The 19,845-nt window shown below is 45.2% G+C and overlaps 1 protein-coding gene across 1 annotated transcript in view; it reads right to left on the reverse strand.

Annotated features, from left to right (window-relative positions):
- The window catches only part of LOC146869372 (complement C4-like), a 536,657-nt gene that overhangs the window by 338,904 nt on the left and 177,908 nt on the right, over positions 1-19,845 (reverse strand). The window contains exons 8-11 of the mRNA XM_085599650.1: positions 18,518-18,623; positions 14,958-15,090; positions 10,134-10,249; positions 100-270 (exon numbers count right to left, since the gene is read on the reverse strand). Of these exons, the coding sequence (XP_085455776.1) occupies positions 100-270; positions 10,134-10,249; positions 14,958-15,090; positions 18,518-18,623 (526 nt within the window). The remainder of the gene's footprint in view (positions 1-99; positions 271-10,133; positions 10,250-14,957; positions 15,091-18,517; positions 18,624-19,845) is intronic.

Below are 19,845 nucleotides of genomic sequence, written 5' to 3' on the forward strand. Positions count from 1 at the left end.
ACAAAACTCTAGAGAGATGAGCCCTTCCTCTTAGCTCTTACTAGTGATCCACCAAACCTGTACGTTCTTTAATAATAACCAAAGACAAGAGACACTCACCGATACATCCAGTGTCTTGGCAGTAGTGGGTGTGTTGATGTAGTGCTCCAACACTCCATTCTGATCTGATTTCTGAGTTGCCAGGGAATGCCAGGGGGCTCCATTTGTTTGCATGGCCAACTTCACAGGGATCCCGGCAGCCACGGAGCCATCCGTGTGAGATACCATTGTCTGGTAAATGACACAAACAATATGAAACACGTCATTTTGGTCAATGGCAATGAATTGTGCCAAAAAAAGACAGGAACACACTGTCATACTTCTTTTGCATGTACATTACTGCAATCAATAACAAGCACAGACTCCAGGTAGAATCTACAATACTAGAGACACAGAAGGGGCTCATGGCTCACTAGACTGTCTATAAAAACAGGCGAGGCCTTCTCCATCCTTCAATAATCATCATTCATACCTCGCAGGTCTACCACCATTAAACCATCATCGGTCAAAGTGGGAAAACCCATGACAGCAGGTGCTGCTGAGATGGAATCCCTCCCCTGCTAAACTTGTAGATGTTGGTCCCAGATCTCGAGGCACAAGATGGAGTTCCAGCAGAGTTATCAGTTCCAAAGACCGGAAATTCCATCCAGTGGCTGCTCAAATTGAGGGAGTTTTTTTGTTTATGCTGGTCCACTGGCAAAACCTGGACTGAAATTTCTTAAGGCTGGAGTCTAATGTCACCATCATTTGAGTATCATCTGCATAAGCCATCATTGTGACTCAGAAGCATCAGATGAGGATGACCAATGGCATCCAACAGGGTGGGGCGAAGGAAGTACTCCTGTGGAACCCTGTATCAGAGAGAACCTGAAGGGTGGCAATTGCACCGCATTGTGATTTGTTATGAAAGGGTTCTGCCATGGATGTCTATTTAAGTCTGGCATTGGCAGATGGTGTGAAAACCATAGAAAAGGAGGTGGCAGAAATCAAGAAGGATAAGTACTTCTCAGTCTTCATTTTCTAGAGCCCACCTGAAATGGTCAGAATGGCTAGAAGGGCTGTTCCGCCAGAGGCCATAAACCAATTGTATAGGTTTGAGGAGATTGTAGAATTTAATGCAATGGGAGATTTGATGATTCACCTCGAATACTAATACTTTAGCAGGGAACTGGAAAAGGGAAATGAGTCCGACATGCTAATCAGAGAGGGATCAGCACTGGGCTGTTCAAAAGGGGGGATACCAAGGCTCTCATCCAGTCCAAATGAAATGTGCCAGAGAGGAATATCAGACGTCAGTGAACAAAGTGCCAATGTTATGAGTGACTGATTAAGAATGTGAGGTGTGCGGAGATCAAGTGGAAATCCTGAATGCGTGATTTGGCTACACTTGCAACACCGCACATTGCCTATTCCCAGATTGGTGGTGAGGCAAAGTGGACACAGAAAACATCCATGTCTGTAAGAGAAGAGTCAATGGTTTTAATTTTAAAAAAATTTAAAAAGTGGACCGTTAGTTATACAACTAGGGAGAGGTGCAGAGTTTTCACAGGAATTGGGATCTGTGAATTCCTTATTGAGTTTAAATATTTAACCAGGAAGACTGTTGAGGGCCATAAAATGTTTTACAGTATAAAGGATTTGTATTTAATAAAAAATGTGAAATAGATGGGAAGATAGTTTCTCCTCAAGATGCATTATAGTTTTATTGGACTGGCTTGACAGCGAAGTCACCACCAGATAATTATGCGGGTATCACTAGAGAGGGGCTTTGGCTCTGCCCACATGTTGGGAGCTGGGAGTATATGTTTTGACTGGGCAGAAGTTGTGTGCATCTACAAAATGTGGTTACACTGCACACAGTTGTGATCATTTTGTTTATGTAACCATCTGACTGAGCTTGAACTTTCAGGTGCATACATGACATTCTGATGCTATTAAAGTGTCTTAGATAACTAAATCATCAATGGTGTTTTCCCTGCCAGCAACACATGTTGGAGGAGGGCAGTCATTCACCTACATGCATCTTTAGCTCTGGCTCTCCAGTGCATTCGAGCTTTTGACCTACACCAATATTATTCAACAGTTCTTTGCTTCCACACAAAAGCATGTCCATCCCCATGCAGTTTATTTGTAATGCTTCATATTACCATACCACATTCCTTTATAGGCAGAGTTATTGGCATTGCCAATACACTATAAAAGTAGAGAAGATGGGGCCGAGCTCAACTGTGAGTGGCAGAGACAAATGAAGGTTAAATTCAAGCGTATTTTTATATATATATATATATATATATATATATAGATATATATAGATAGATAGAGATATTTACACATATCTATACATAGATATATATATGTGTATGTGTGTATCTATCTATCTGTTAAAATTAAAGTCGAGAACTTATGAAGTCTGTAGAAATACAAAAAAATACAATACACAATGCAATCTGGTACTCTTAAAAGGATTTGTCACTGGTAATCCAAACTGGAAATGGTAATTTAATTGATAATTGTTAATCACAAATGAAAAACAGTATTCACAAAAGAATGTGTCAATCTCAATATAGTAATGAAACCATAACTGACTGACGGACTGCACGTGTAAAGCACTGTTTGACCTGTCAGCCATAAGGTGGTCTTCCCCAATACTCTTTGCATCCACTCCTCTTATTTTGCAGAATTTATTTTTGCTTGCCTTAGGACTCTGTAATGTAATTTAAGGTGGATTTGTAGAGCACAGCTTGTCACCCGTTAGAGCATCCAGGCTCTGAGTAGGTGAGTGTAGGCGTGTGGTTAGGCTGGGCTTGGGTACAGGAAGTCTTGAGGATTTTGCAAGAAGACTAATTGAATAGTCAGGTCTTCAGCTTCTTGTGGAATTCAAGAACTGAGGAGGAGTCCCTGATGTGTAGCGAGAGGTAATTCCAGGATGTTCTGCTTCTGTGGATGAGTGGTGTGTGTTTCGCTGAGAGTGATGCTGAGCGAAGTTGTCTGGTGGGTTGGTGGAAGTGAAGCTAGTGTTTGAGGTATGTGGTATGTGGGTTCTGTGTTGTGTACTGGCTTGAATGCGTCATGATAGATTTCAACTGGCAGCATTTCTGGATGAGGAGCCAATGAAGCTTTGTGAGGAGTGGTGTGGGTTCAACGTGGGAGGTTGAGGACGAGTCTGGCGGTAGCAGCATTTTGGATGGTTTGGCGTCTGTGAAGAAGCTGGGTTGGGATGCCGGTATAGAGTGCGTTGCTGTATTCCAATCTGCTTGTGATTAGGGCCTGCGTGATGGTACGTCTGGTGTCCAGTCGGAGCCACTTGAAGATTTTACATAACATGCAGAGGGCGTGGAAGTATGAGAAGGTGACGGCATTGACCTGTGGCGTCATGGCGAGGTTGATGTCCAGGATGAGGCCTAGCTTTCTAGAGTAGTGGGCTGGGGTAGATGTGGGTCAAATGTTAAGTGGATCACCAGGTGGAGTCCCAAGGTGAGGTCTTATTCCCAAAGATCAGCACTTCAGTTTTGTCTGTTTTGAGCTTGAGGCAGTTTTCTTTTATCGAATTGCCAGCACTTGCCATACATTGTTTGAAGTTCGTCTTGGTGGTGACAGTGGCATCTCGAGGGAAAGAATGAGCAGGGTGTCATCAGCGCAGGAAAGGATGTTGATTTCATGGGAACCTGATGATGTTTGCCAGAGGAGTCATGTACATATTGAAAAGCGTGGGGCTGAGTGATGATCTCTGTGGGACACGGCAGATAAGGTCCTTTTGATTCTAAAGTGAACAATGTTAGTCTGACTCATTGTATTCTTCAAGAGAGGAAGGAAGCTATCCATTTCAGTGCTGGTTCTTGGATTCCCACTTTGAGTAGTCTGGCGATGAGTATGTGATGGTTGAGGAGGAAGCGGGCGATGGTCTGTCCATGGTCGAGTATTGTGAGTATGACATCTTTGGCAGCGATGAGGGCTGTTTCGGGTGCTGTGGTTGTTTTGGGATCCTGATTATGAGTCGTCCAGGAGCTTGTGGCATTCTAGGTGGTCAGAGAGTTGTCTGTTGATGGTCTTCCTGATGACTTTGGCTGTGAAGGGGAGAAGCGAGATGGAACGATAGTTACTGAGTACTTCGGATTTGGCTGAGGTTTTTTTTGAGGAGGGAAGTGACTTCGCCATGTTTCCACCTATCTGGGAAGGTTCTTGAGAGAGGTGTTGATGAAGGCAGTGAGTGCAGCGCTGATCGTGGCTCTTCCGAGGTTGTAGATATGGCGGGGGCAAGGGTCTGTGGGAACCCCGGAGTAGACTGTCATCATCATTGCTGCAGTGTCCCCGATGGATAGAGGATTCCATTCTGTCAGTTTGTCGTCTTTGGTTGATGAGGTTAGCAGGCTAGGAAGGTCGATGAGGGGGTAGCCATGGTTTGAAGTGGCTGTAGATCTTGGTGGTTTTTTGTGGAAGAAGCCAGAGAGGTTGTTGCAGAGTTCTTCTGTTGGGGTGAGGGTGTTGGCTGCTAATGTTGCGTTGGTGATTTCCTGTACAATGGTAAAAAGTTCTTAGCAGTGTTTGGAGCTAGATTACATTCTCAGGATAAGGGCCTTTTTTGCCCTCTTTCACTTGGTGATGAACGTGTCTAAGTGCGGCCTTGTAGGTGTTTCTTGCAGTTGTTCCTTTGGTGGTTCTCCATTTCCTTCTGAGTTGTTTGCAAACCTTCTTGGATTCTCTGAGGTCATCATTGTACCAGCTGGATCTTTTGGGTTTGGTGTTTTTCAGGGGTGCCAGGGTATTGGCGAAGGTGGTGATCTAGTTGTTGAAGTTTTTTGTGTCAGTGATGAGGACGTTAGTGGAGTCTGAGTAGTTTATTTGGAGGGCATTGAGCCATTCTGTTTCTGTAACAGTCTTCCAGCTGTGTCTTGGGGTGTTGCTAGACTCCATAAGGGTAGTTGGTGGCCCTATTAAGTGGAAGTAGACGATGGAGTGGTCATCCCATGTGAGTGGAGTGATGTGGCTGACTTTAACTTTACTGCTGGGAGATAGAATGGAGTCCAGGGTGTGTACGGCAATATGGGTAGGGTTTTGTACACGCTAGGTGAGGCCGGTGTCTTGTAGACTTTCGAGCATGCCCAGGTGATGGAATCTGTAGGGATGTCGAGAGGAAAGTTGAGATTGCCTAGAAGTATGATATTTTTGGTACACGTGGTGAAAAATTCTGTGAGGAGGTCCTAGGCGAGGGTGCCTTTGATAGGGGTTGTACTGTCAGTTTGAAGCTTGAAGTGCACCTGTTCCATAAAAGTGGCTTGTGGATTGGTGTGAGAGGTATACTGGATGGTGTCTCTGTGGATGATGGTGAGTCCTCCCTGTGGTTTATGGGGTTGGACCTGGTGCAGGATTTTTTCCAGCGCCGATGTGGGGTTGAGTCGGGTTTTGGTGAGGAAGAAGAGGTCCTGTGCATGGGAGTCGATGACGTCCCAAATCCCGGTGGAGTTCTTGCGGAGTGATCATGTGTTGATTGTTTGTGAGTGCTGTTGTGCGGGGTGGGTGGGTGGTGCTGTGTGAGTGCGGGTCTTGAGTTCTGACTTGGTGAGATATGTGGTGTGTGTCGTTGGTGGGAGTGGGTGTGTGTACGCAGGTGAAGTGGCAATGCAAGCAGGCAAAGGGGCCAACCATGGACTGAGCTGAGGCAGCAGCTTTCGTGGCAGCATCCAGGGTTAAGCAGGTGGATTTTCCCGACGGTGTAGCTGCATGAGGAGTTTGGACCAGGGTTCCTGGTGCTGGGTGTGGCCCAGGCATGGACTGGTGCCGATGGGCTTTCCTCTGACGCTGCAGCCTTCATTAGGCAGGACCTTGGAGAGTGGGAGGAGCGCTGAGGGCAGTGGGCGTGCTAAGCAGGAGTGGGAAAGTCTGGCAGGGAAATTAAGAAAGTCTGGCGTGATTAGCAAGATAAGAAGCAGGATCGGCAGAGCAAGTCTGAGGGTGGGTGGGCAAAAACTGTCAGAAGAGACCACAATGCAAACCGGAGCACTGAAAGGAGCAAAACATGCAGAAACAAGTGGTAAAGAGGAAAAATGGATACAAAAAGGAGCAGTTAAACAGAGATAGAACAAACAGCACCGACAAAGAAAGAGCAGTTACTGAGTCAGCGGCAGAACAAGCAGTTAAATAAGAAAAACGGCAGGAGACAGACACCAACACGAGTCAGAAGGGCAAGGCGAGGGCAAGGGCACACTGAGCAGACGAGTGACACCAGGGCACCTACTATGCACCCTTTACCACTGCTAACCAGTGCTAAAGTGCTTGTGCTCTTCCCTTTAAACTTGGTGAAATTGGCTTACACACAATTGGCACATTTAATTTACTTATAAGTCCCTATTAAAGTGGTATGCCGTACCCAGGGCCCGTGGATTAAACGGTATTAGAGAGCCTGCCGCACTGATTGTGCCACCCACTTACGTAGCCTCTTAAAACATGATATAGGCCTGCCATTGCGGCCTTTGTGTGAAGTTTTAACTGCCATTTCAACCTGGCAAAATAAACCTTTTCCCAGGCCTAAAGCTTCCTTTTTTCCTATAGAGAAGGGTGCAGTGTATTTAAAAAGTTGCCCATGTACTTTTAAGCTTATTACATTAAATGAGTGATAACCTTTGCTAAGTAGCAGGAAGAAAATTCATGCCTGGTGTCTAAGAAATTGTAATTGAAATTGCAGGAGGACCATTAGAAGTAGGATTGGGAAGGAGGACTGGGGGCTATTAAGGCCAGTGGAACTAGCCTCAGAAGACCCAATATATGAAGGCCAGACAAAGGAGTACTAGAACTAAGACCAGGACTACATGGCCCAACGTGACCAGTATCAGAAGGATTAGGAACAGGCATATCAGGGGACTAGATAAACCAGAGGAGACAGACCAGGGGGACTGATGGGCGAGAAGTAGGATGAGAAGGATGAAAAGGTCCAGTACAGGGAGCCTGTGAAACGGGAGACCTAAGATCCAAACAGCTAGGGGCGGTCAAACCAGAACCAGGAAATACAGGGCCAGGAAGTTCTTCGACTAGCATGAACTGAAGACCAAGAAACATCAGAACTAGAAAAGGCTAGGTTGATCTGTGACAGGACAAGTTCTGGCAGAGCCATACAAGCAAGGTGCAGGAGGACGAGGGCCAAGACGACCAGGATCAGATTGAAGAGGTTCAAGTCAATCAGGACCTGAGGGGCAATGGTCAGCATGTCCAGGAATAAGAAGGACAGGGATTTGGAAGACCATGGGGGGCAATGCCAAGGGTGCCCAGAAGACAAGGGCAAGAGGACTACGTAAACTAAAATGATCATGGCAATGAGGACCAGAAACAGAGCTAAGAGGGTCATGAAGATCAGGACCTAGGAGACCAGGGATCCGAATACCAAGTGTGCCAGAGCTAAGAGGATCAGTGGCTCCACAACCAAATGGAAAAGGAAGCTCAATTCACAGAGGCCCAGAGTATCAGGACCTGGCATACCAGGACAAGCAGGACTAGGATCAGGAAGAAAAGGAAGCTCCCCTCCGGCTAGAGATGGCCCATCCTGCCAACATCTAGTCTCCTCTGTGATACCGTTGAATACACAAAAGCCAAATGCCGGCTACACCTAGTCATGTGACCCAGGAAACAGACTGACGGTACTAAATGGTTAGGACAAGAAAATGCAAACTTACTAAAAGTGGCATTTTCAAAATTGTGACTTAAAATCTGACTTTCTGTATCATTTAGGAGGGTTTTCAATTACAATTGAAACTCACCTTGACAATATTTTTGCTCTCGATATTCTTAACATTTTAGCGGAGGGAAGCAGTAGCCTCATCTGTTGAGGTCCCACCAAATTCATGATGGAACAGAGCCAGAGTTACTGTCAATCAGTGGGATATATCCATGCTTATCCAGATAAAGACAATTGAAACTCTCATGGTGTCAGAAGTGGGTGATGTGCTTATTTATTTATTTATTTGCGTGTTTGTACCGCGCTAGAATCGACTCCCTAAGGAGTATCTCCGCGCCCTTTAGCACCAACAACCTCAGGACCAAATAACAGCCATAAATAATGTGGCCAGAAAATGTCCTAAACTTGAAAGAGGAAAGTTTTCAGACATTTCCTAAAAGGAAAATGTTCTCTAAGCAGTCTGATCTCTATGGGGAGGCTGTTCCATAGCGTGGGACCCGCCACGGATAAAGCTCTGAACCCTTGTCTTGTTTTTCTGGCTCTGGGGACACATAACAGAGCTCCCACCCCGGATCTGAGGGAGCGTGTAGGGACATATGGGATGAATTTATTGGCCAGATAGACCGGGCCAATTCCCATCAGGCACTTATGTATTATGCAGCATATTTTAAACTTAACCCTCTGTTTCACTGGTAGCCAGTGAAGTTTGGTCAACAAAGGTTTAGAGGCTGTCCGAGTGGGTGCGTTTAGTACAAGACGAGCAGCAGTGTTCTGAACAACCTGCAACCTGGAGATAGCTCCTTCGTTGGCAGATAGTAGCAGGCCGTTACAATAATCAACTCTGCTCAACACTAACGCTTGCACCAGGGTCTTTCGTGTGTCATCTGGCAGTAAAGGAACCACCTTCCTAAGCAGCCCAATGATGTGGAAGCATGTGCCCACTACTTGGTTACAGTGTTGTTTCAGTGAAAGCTCCTGGTCCAACTTAACCCCCAGGTCTTTCACCACCGATTTGGGCTCAGGAACTAGCCCAAGATCTTGAGGCCACCAGTCTGGTGTCCACAGGCGTTTCGCCTCCCCAAATAGCATCACCTCTGTTTTAGCCACATTACATTGTAGATAGTTCGAGGTCATCCAATGAGCCACTGCCTTCATGCCCTGGGCAAAAGAGTTCCTAATCTCTGTCGTGAGAGTTTTAAAGGGAAAGAGGAGTTGAGTATCATCGGCGTAGGACACCGGAATAAACCCATGGGATCTCATGATGTTAGCCAAGGGGGCCACGTAGATGTTAAAGAGCGTAGGGCTCAAACAAGAGCCCTGTGGCACCCCTTTTGAGATCTTTAGCTCCTCTGATCGAAATGTACCCAAGGTGACTCTTTGGGTACGATCTGTAAGGAAGCTCCTCAGCCAGGCCAGCGCCTTGCCTCCCAGGCCACTGTCAGCTAGCCTGGAGGTCAGAATGTTATGTGACACAGTGTCGAATGCCGCAGACAGATCCAACAGCACCAGTATAACGGAATAACCCCTGTCCTGGAGCATGTGTAGATCGTCTACGACAGACAGCAAGGTGGTCTCTGTGCTGTGTCTAGGCCTAAACCCTGACTGGGAAGGATCCAAAGTCCCAGTTCTTTCGATATAAGTCGAAAGATGGCTGTTCACAAACTTCTCAGTTAACTTTGCCAGAAAGGGAAGAAGAGAGATGGGTCTCAAGTTGGATAGTTCTGTCCAGGGTATGGCATTGTTTTTCCTTAAAGGTCTTACCAATGCCCGTTTCCATTCTAGGGGAACTTCCCCTGTACTCAGGGACAAATTGACTAATTCCAGGATTCTCGGGCCTAGTTCATTAGATAGTATGGGCATAATGCGTGCCGGAATGGTATCCAAAGGACTACCGCTCTTTATTTCCGTGATAAGTCTGGTTACCTCAGCTATCGATATAGAAGGAAATTCAGTAAGGTGCGGTCTAGAGTGAGACTGAGCATCAACAACCAACGAAATGGTGTTATCTGTTGATACAGTTTTATTGGAGTGTATTATTTTGTCATAGATCGCATCTATTTTTTGTGTGAAGAATCGCTTGTTGGCTGACCTAAAGTATTGGTAGTGTTTTCCATGTAATACTTATTTCCCACCATTCTCTAGCATAGGAAATAGCAAGCGCTTCTGCCTGGGCCATCTTGAACACATTCCTGACCTACTGCAGGACCACCATAGTGTCTCCAATGGAACAGATGTGAAGGTCTGATTACTTGTCTTTATTTATTTACATAATGTGTGTGTGTTCCCTTGCCTATGGCTTTCCCATGATGAAGTAAGACTACATATCCCATAAATCATAGTGATGTGTTCAGTCACGGTGTTTGCCCTCTGATGTTCAGCCTCATCACTCCCAGAAGGAGCCGTGCACTTGTCTAGCTTACGTCATACTCACCTGCACCTTAAAAGACGTTCCCGGAACATAGTACCGCTCAGTCTTCGAAAGGTCCACCACGTAAGGAGACGCCACAAATTTCACAGTGCTCAGCTCCTGCTCTTCGAGGGCCCCAGCTGTAGAGTGAAACAAGGCGTCCAAACTGTAAACACAGCACTTTTAAGCTTTTAAGTTCTATCACAATTTACAGAAACTGCAAAGTCGAGATGCTCCTAGTTTTAGCTGCAGACTGTGAGTCTGGGGCCTCACTTGGGTCCCTCCAGCTGTGCAGGGGGTGTACCATTTAGGAGGCCCCAGTTAACCTAAGTTCCTTGTACATTTGGGTCTGATGTATCAAAGAGTTTTACCCATTATGTGTCTATGGAGAAATGCGTTAATATGAAAGGGCCCTGGCGAGGTGGCTTTAGTCCACAGAATGGGTGAGTTACATGCTCATGACTGAAGTATGCAGTGATCTGCAGGTTACAAGTTGGGATTCCCGCAGGGCCATCTTAGACTTCCATCCTTTTGGGGTTTTTGAATTGAGTAGCAATAAATTGTGTAACAGTAGCACACCAGCCACCATCCCATGTGCTTTCAGATGTCACTGTACATCAGCCATTGCCCATTCAAAGACAAAATGTATCACTGACAGAATATCGGAAACACAAATATCGTGAGGACAGAATATTGTGTCACAAATATTGAGGACTAAAACATCGAGAACGTAAGTGCAAAAGGGTAAGTATAGATTTACTATTCTAAACTCCACATCTACGTATCTTGAAAATATAAGTATCGTTAACGTAAATATATGTGGAATTATATAGAGTAAAACTTTACTTACCTATAGAAACTTACCTTGACAATATTTTTGCTCTCGATATTCGTAACAAGATATTTTGTCCAGTATTTTCTCTGCATACCAGAAAAAATATAACTTCCTTCTAACAGCACAATTGGTCCTTTCTTTAGGGAGTTTGACACAATAATCGCTTATAACACACCCTATTTTCATAACTGTTCTCTGATCACTTGCTATTCAATATCTACTCGACGCCAGTGCTTACTCTAAGAACCCCTTGGATCCAATACTGCTTCCCAACACAATATCCCATTCTTTACCGATCGTTGACCCCCTCTGTCTGATTGGGATGTCATTTACACGCTACTGATACCCTCCAGCCCTCCGTCTCACCTCATTCCTGAGCCAAATACACAACATCCTCAACCCACTTTTATTTCATCAAAATAATGGTATCCTGACTCATGCCGCTGGCTCACACTATGGTGCAGGCACATTCTCCTCTACAAGGACACATCCACAGGGCTGGATGTCACATGCGTAGACGCACTGTCAAGGTAAGCATACACAGGAAGTATACATTTACTATTCTTAACTCCACATCTACTTACCTTAATCATAAATGAGTGGCCAGTATTGTGGTGGATTTATAAACATCCATAATGTGACACAACGCCCTGTCTTCTATCTCTCGAACCGATCTATCTCGCGGGTCTGGAAGTCCAAACCCACAAATGCTTCACTTTCAGTAGGTGTCAGTCAAGGCTCTGTCCCTCGCTCTCTTCTTTTTTACTCCATCTCCTTCGGGGACATCATTTCCTCTTTTGAGCTCTCATTCAATTTTGTATGCAAAATACTACATCACAATGTACTAACCGTCCATAACATCACAATGCATTAACCGTCCATAACATCACAATGCAATAACCGTCCATAACATCACAATGCATTAACCGTCCATAACATCACAATGCATTAACCGTCCATAACATCACAATGCAATAACCGTCCATAACATCACAATGCATTAACCGTCCATAACATCACAATGCAATAACCGTCCATAACATCACAATGCATTAACCGTCCATAACATCACAATGCAATGTAAATGTAAATTGATACTTGTATAGCGCACTACTCACCCGCAAGGGTCTCAAGGCACTTGTACGAATACCGCTGTGGAACCCATCCTGGCTTTCCCTGTGAGGCGTCCACTCCTGGGCACCTCCAAGGTGGAGGCCAGGCATCCTTACCGTTGTGGGGGCCGTTGTGGAGATTAAGCAAGCTATTGCCCAGAGTTGCAGAGTGGGACTCCATGATTGGAATGGCACCGAGGCGAGAATTATCAGGTCCGTGGAATTTTTTGAGTCCAAGACCCGCCGAGGCAGGGAATTGAACCCTGGTCCCGGGCTAGAACTCTGCATCAGGGTCTGCCGCTCTAATCATTGAGCCACACTTCTCCACTTATAACCATCCATAACATCACAATGCATTAACCGTCCATAACATCACAATGCAATAACCGTCCATAACATCACAATGCATTAACCGTCCATAACATCACAATGCATTAACCGTCCATAACATCACAATGCATTAACCGTCCATAACATCACAATGCATTAACCGTCCATAACACCACAATGCAATAACCGTCCATAACATCACAATGCATTAACCGTCCATAACATCACAATGCATTAACCGTCCATAACATTGCAATGCAATAACCGTATAACATCACAATGCATTAACTGTCCATAATATCGCAATGCATTAACTCTCCATAACATCACAATGCATTAACAGATTATAACATCACAATGCATTAACCGTCTATGACATAACAATGCACTAACCGTCCATACCATCACAATGCATTAACCCTCCATAACATCTCAATGCATTAACTGTCCATAACATAGCAATGTATTAACCGTCCCTAACATAGCAATGCATTAACCATCCATAACATCACAATGCATTAACCATCCATAACATTGCAATGCAATAACCGTCCATAACATCACAATGCATTAACCATCCATAACATCGCAATGCATTAACTGTCCATAACATCACAATGTATTAACGGACTATAACATCACAATGCATTAACGGACTACAACATCACAATGCATTAACCGTCCATAACATCTCAATGCTATAACCGTCCATAACATCACAATGCATTAACCGTCCATAAAGTTTCAATGCATTAACTGTCCATAACATCACAATGCATTAACGGACTATAATATCACAATGCATTAACCGTCCATAATATCACAATGCATTAACCAGCCAGAAAATCACAATGCAATAACCGTCCATAACATCACGATGCATTAACTGTCCATAACATAGCAATGTATTAACTGTCCATAACATCACAATACATTAACCATCCATAACATCAAAATGCACTAACCATTCATAACATCACATACATTAACCGTCCATAACATCACAATGCAATAACTATCCATAACATCACAATGCACTAACCGTTCATAACATCACAATGCATTAACCAACCATAACATCGCAATGCAATAACCGTCCATAGCATCACAATGCATTAACCGTGCATAACATCGCAATGCATTAACTGTCCATAACTGAGCTACTGTTCCTATCACTCATTGACTTTATGCTTGTCTTTGACCCTGTACAGCGCTCCGCTACCTTCTTGCTCTATATAAGTATTATACACATTCAACACAAAATACTACATAAATTCATACATACGGCCCCAAAATCTTTTTTTATTTTCTACTTTTTTGCCCTTCTTCAGTCACATGTATTTAATTGTCCTACTATCATTTGTTTCTAGATTGCTTTACAGTTCCCCATGTGAACCTCCTCTAATTCTGAAGTCCTGTATTTCTCCTCCTCATTGGCACCTCCCAAAACAAAACACAGTCACACATAACTACTACAACAACCTCAGAATAATATCAGGTTTGGAATGTACACAAGAGTCACACAGATATCCCATTCAACATGGCAAAACACCCATCAAGTCACCAGTATAGTACTGCAATACAGGGCTTTTATAATCTGAATAGTTGGCCTTCCACTCTCTTGAGAAGGTACCTTCTACACTCCTTTTTAGGCAGACTCCCACCTCATCCTATCATGCCAAGCTGACTGGATTTCCACCCAAAAACACAGCCACATACCAGGCATGTGTACAAAGCAGTGAATGGTACTGCCCCAACCCTCTCTGGCATCTTATACCAGCTGCACTCCATCCAAGATCCACAAACTCTAGTGTGCTAGTTGCACTTGGCAGCACTTGGCCTCCTCGAGGTTCCGAGCAGTGTATTTATCTTCAAGATCCTCTGCACTGGACCTCACTCCCACCAGTCATTCTGGCAAACTTTTGTTCTCCAGATTTGGAAAAAGTATTAAAAATGGAATCCATTGTTACTCGAATTAAATGAGGCAGTGCTGCCCTATTCATCAGCAACTGTAAATGTATTTATTGTTTGCTTATATTTATCATATAGTTTGCCCAAATACTAGACATCGCAACTGATCACTCCGGCTCAATGTTAACCATCTTACCCCCAGTTTTCATGGTATTCGTACTGTTTGTGTTTTTTTAGATGAAATAAATATTTAAACAGCAGGATTCCCAGGGCTACCTCATGACACGCTTTAGGGTGAATTATTGGCTGGGGGTTGTCATTTTGTGTTTGTTATGTCACTGAGTTATTCTGGTCATGTGAGGTGTATTAGCAGAACTGTCCTGATGTCCATGTTGTTAGTTGGTCCAGAGGATCCTGTGTGTCAGGGTTGACATGCATTGGCAGTGCTTGAAGAGCAGTGACCCTGCAGGTCAAGACTGAGATCTATCAGCAGAGATTAGTGCTGGCAAAGTACCTAAAAAGTAGTGGTCATTCAAGTCAGTATTTAGGGGCACGAGTACAGCAGCGGACAGGTCCTGGTGCTGAAATAGGGGGTGTACGGGGAGGTATAAATAAATTTGGTGCATTATGGTAGTTGAATGGCCCAACACCGCTACTCACTTGCGATCTCCAGCACGGTCACAGCAATGTACAGGTGCCTCCCCTTCAGATCGGCCAGGGACAGGTTGAAGGATTTACAAATGCTTGAAATGCTTTCCCCTGTCAAACTGACCTCAGCTTTCCCCTCCACCAGCTGTTGGTAGAGAAAGACATAGAAAAAAGTAAATAATAAAACATCATTGATAACTAGCTGACCACAATGATAGAAATGTAGATATTGATTGATAGAGCACATAAACAAAAGACATTGATGATTTCCTGATCACACTCATAGATTTCTTTTGATACAATATGTAAGCAAAAGTATTTGATAACTTGCTGATCACACTGATCTATGTTCTCTGATACAATAACTGAATAACCCACCACAATGATGACATCTTGCCACCGCTGTTCCAGAACCTACATTTCTGCACATCTGAGGATAGATAACCCCATAGATGTGGCGTGTCATCTTTAATATCTAAATGCTTATGTTGTATGCATCTTGTTTTGTTTTGGTGTTTTAGGGCATTGTGCACACTGACACAGGCCTGTGCCCTGCTAGGTACATTACAGAGTAATGGAACATAAGCTCTCACCAGTCTTACCTGGCAATCAAGTCAGTAGTGTTTTGTGAATGTTTTAACAGCTGCCTGAAACAGGTGCTACGCATGGCAACATAAAGGTAGCAGCATTCGCTCTGGTCGAGTGAGCCCACACATGAACCGGAGGCTCCTTATGGGCCAATGTGTAACAGATTGTAATAGCTGATCGATGACCCTGTGGTCCTTAGTCCAATGGATGTACAAGATCAAGGCCTTCTTGGCGTCCAAGCAGTATAGCCTCTCCTCCTCTTTCCAGGGAAGAGGTGGAGCAAAGAATTGTGGAAGGGTGATGGATTTTCTGACTTGAAAAAAGTCACCTCCTTCTGCAGGAATCCTGCAACACCAGTTTTCCGGGGGAAAAGGTGGTGTACGATGGATGCATGACAGAGCTTGTAGCTCACTCATGCAGCAAGCTGAAGTTATCACTGTGAAAAAAACTGTCGTAGAGACAACGGACACAAAGGACAGCTGTGCATCTGCTAAATTTGGTACACATAAAAAATGTGAGAAGAAAATTAAGGTCAAACCGCGGCATCATAAAAGGCTTGGGTTGACACGTATGAACCAAATCATTGGTCTGGGAAATGCAAAAAGGCAGAAACTGCTGGCAACCAATAACGGTGCTCATTTCACGTCCGTGATGGGCTAAAGACAGCACAAAAAGTAAAACATACAACAACTTTGCTTGTAATGGATCTGTATGAAAGGATGTGCACCAGGCTTCAAATCTATCCCAGTGTCCAGCATAAACCGTTTTGGTAGATGGATGCCTGGTCACTAGGATGATATCCACTACTTTGGGAGGAAGAGCGAAAGCAGTCAACTGTCACTGCTCAATCTCCACGCATGGAGTTGTAGATTGTCTAGGCCCAGGTGCAGGCCAGTGCTCTGCTGCTGGGACAAGAGAAGAACCACTCAAACAGGCCGCCTGATCGGATGACAGGCCCAGAAATGTTGGAATACCACACTCATGACTTGGGCCCGGTTATTCCTGATCTTCTTCAGAACTCTGGGCAATAGAGGCAGGGTGAGAAGGAGTCTGACAGGGATGATAGGACATAGCCCTGTTGAATGATTTGGAGCACCTACTGTAAGGATGTGATGCTCTGCCACTCATGAAGGTAAGAACTTGGTCTGCCTGTTGCAGGGTGGCCATGCGCTACAGCGGGCAAACTAAAGCGGCTTGGGAGTTGAGGGAATGGGAAACAGAGCCGTTGTAGGCTGGATCCCTGTCTCCGGCCTCAAATGGACTGGTGGGGGTCAACTGCTCCAGTGGAAGGCCTTCGAATTGTCTTTGCCGCTATGTCCCTTCTGAAGCCTTGAAAGATGTGACATTGCTGGGGATACTGCTTGTGAAGTCTGGCCACCTGCCTATTTACCATGGTATAAGAGCAAGGCGTGGCCCTGGTGCCCATCATTATGTCAGTGAGTGCTTCAGCAAAAGAAAGAAGTGGCTCTGTAAATGCCTGTCCGGGCTGTGCTTACAGAACTCATGTCAGCACATTTGTCTTGACCTCAATGGATGGAAGATGTATGTCCAAACCTTTGACCGCACACTGAATGACCCTAGCAAAAGAAGCTGATTCTTCTGTTATGGGACCAAGTGGGAATTCAAACTAGTATCAGGGAAGAGATCCAGACCACTAGCCTCATGCGAATACATGTACAATAGTATTGGACATCATCCCCATTGTCATCGCTAAAATGATGTTGGCTTTGGTCAGAGTCTGAGCCAAGCAAGTTGTGAGGCTGGTGGATGATTTCCCAATACCTGAGTTGGAAAGGGGATGGACTGTGGCATTTGTCTTGACTTCGGTCACGGTGGAGTCGGATTAGTTTCAGACAATCTGGTCCTCCTCTTGCATTATCATTATTATTATTATTGTAAAGGACTTATAATGCAGGCAGCTGTGCTGAGGGGTCTCAAGGCGGAGGATAGAGGCAGCTGACGGAAACCGCAGTGGGCAGCTAGAAGAGCCATGACTTCAGATTCTTACAGAAGGCAATTAAGGGATTACTGTTCCTGAGAGAGGTGGGGAGAGAATTCTGCATTTTAGGACCAAGGCAAGCAAATGAGCGGCCCTTCATGTGGGTAGGATGAAACCTGTGCGTAGCAAACAGCGAGAGGCTGGATGATCTCATCAGACGCGTAAGCACGTGGGGCATCATTGGGCTGGTGTTGACGTGTCAGGTACAGGCATGGCCCATGGTGCGGGAATCATGAGTCAGGTTGGGCATTGGCCCCAGAGTCTACATTGAGGACAAGAGGCACAGACGGTGTCAAGGATGGTTGTGCTGAGAGTAACCCAACAGGAGGCTTTCTATTATAAATGAGACCTGACGGCGCACCAGAGGGAGCCAGAAATGTGACAACTATGTGTATTATGGTTTCTGTCAAAGGAGACTGATAAATATTGGGTGCATCAGGACAAGTTGGGGGACCCATTACTCGCTAAGAGACTGGGATCAAGATCGAGAGGCACCTTGATGTCCTTGCAACTTCTCAAGACTAAAGTAGCAGGACAGGGAGAAATTACGCTTGGATTTCTAATTTTTCTTTATTTACCTGACAACTCAATTGAGAGGAAGATCTGTTTGCGAGAATGGCATTGGGAGCGGGAGCAGTCAATGTGGCCCTCAGTTCCTGTGCTAGGCTAGGTCAGTTCAAGTTTTCAACTTTTTAAGTTGATAGCATGAGAATCACTGAGTTGAGTAACATGCCTGAAAGTTTCATGCAATGTGGGCTTTATAACTAGTCAGCATCATTTAACTTTTTTCACAGTGGTGATGCTTGCAATGCAGAGAGTCATCCTCTGAGTAGATGCACCTATTCACTGCTCCTGAATTAAGAAACCTCTTTGTTAAAGGTGTGGAGCCAATCCACTCCGTGCTTTTCCCATTGCCCTGTGGTGACCCGGAGCTCTGTGGACCCACACATGCGCCCGGTCACCCAGTCAAGTCACACCCACTCACCTTGATCTGCTGCTCCGTGCCTCGCAGGAATTTCTTTGAGCCATCTACGTCCAATATAGCGAACCTCACATAGCTGACCCCTTGAACACTCTTGCCATAGACGTAGCTGGAAAAGAATTTAGATTCATTGGTGTAATGTCTCAAACAGGCTCTGCCTTCCTGCTTGCAAAGGAGAAGTTATGCACCTTCTAGAACACTCTTTCTGGTAGAGACTCTACCTAGTTGCATGTTCCTCACCTTTTAAATATTCCCCAGGTGTCAAACTGGATCCGGAAACATTTCAGCTGTACTTCTGTGTGCCAGTAGTGATGCCGTTGTGCTCTGGAAAGTAGTTGCTTTTGAGGCTGTCTGCGCCCCCAGACGAGGAGCCCCCATTGCAAATTGGTTGTGAGCAGAGTGCAGATTCCTAGACGTGGGTCTTATTAATGGATAGAGTTCAATCACAGAACGGGGAGCATGGGAGGGCCAGTGAGGAATCTGCAGCTAGACAGAGTTTCTACCAAAAGAGCATTACTTTAGGTAAGTAACTTGTTCTTCTGATTAAGAAATCTATCCGCAGATTCCTCACCTTCTGAACAGATACCAAATCAGTACCTAATTGAAGATGGGTGTGTGAAGGGACAAAAACCAGAAAGTTACTCTTCGTGCCTAATCCAGGGCCACAAGGATGTCTTGGACCTGGTCAGTCCTGACCTCCTTGAGAACTCTGGGCAAGAGTGGCAGACAATGCCCATTCTCAGTGGTTAACAGATCGAGCCAAGGTTCTCCCCATTTGCGGAAAAGACCTTGTGTCACCTGTGGGTGAAACTGCCACTTGTGATCTGCTTGGTGCCGACAGCTGAGCTTGTCTGCACTGGGATTCAATTATCAAGATTCACTGGAGGTCCAGATGCATAGGGCCTCCTGGCACAGTGTCCATGACCTCTCCCTGCTCCCCAACCTGTTTGTTGCAGTACATCCAGGTGGTAGTGTTGTCTGTGAGCACCTGTGCCAATTTACCCTTGATGGATGGTAGTAAGGCTTTCAATGCCAAGCAGATGGTCCTCAGCTCCAGATGGTTGAAATGGAGCTGGGCTTCCCCCAGAAACCAAAGGCCTCTGTTCTCCATCTCGCCCATCTCGTACCAACCCAGAAGGGATGCATCAGTCACCACTGCCACCTCTGGGTAGGGTAGAGGTGTCTGCCACTGACCCAGTCACGGTCCAGTGACCACTATTGTGGATCTTTTGGAGTCTCCTCGGAGATCTGGACGTGGTAGGAGAGGTTCCCTTGATATTGGGCTCACTAAGTCTTCAGATGCCACTGCTGAACCTTCATAAGCCATCTGG

This window comes from Triturus cristatus, chromosome 1_1 (assembly GCF_964204655.1).
Source record: "Triturus cristatus chromosome 1_1, aTriCri1.1, whole genome shotgun sequence".
In the NCBI taxonomy this organism is placed as follows: Eukaryota; Metazoa; Chordata; class Amphibia; order Caudata; family Salamandridae; genus Triturus; species Triturus cristatus.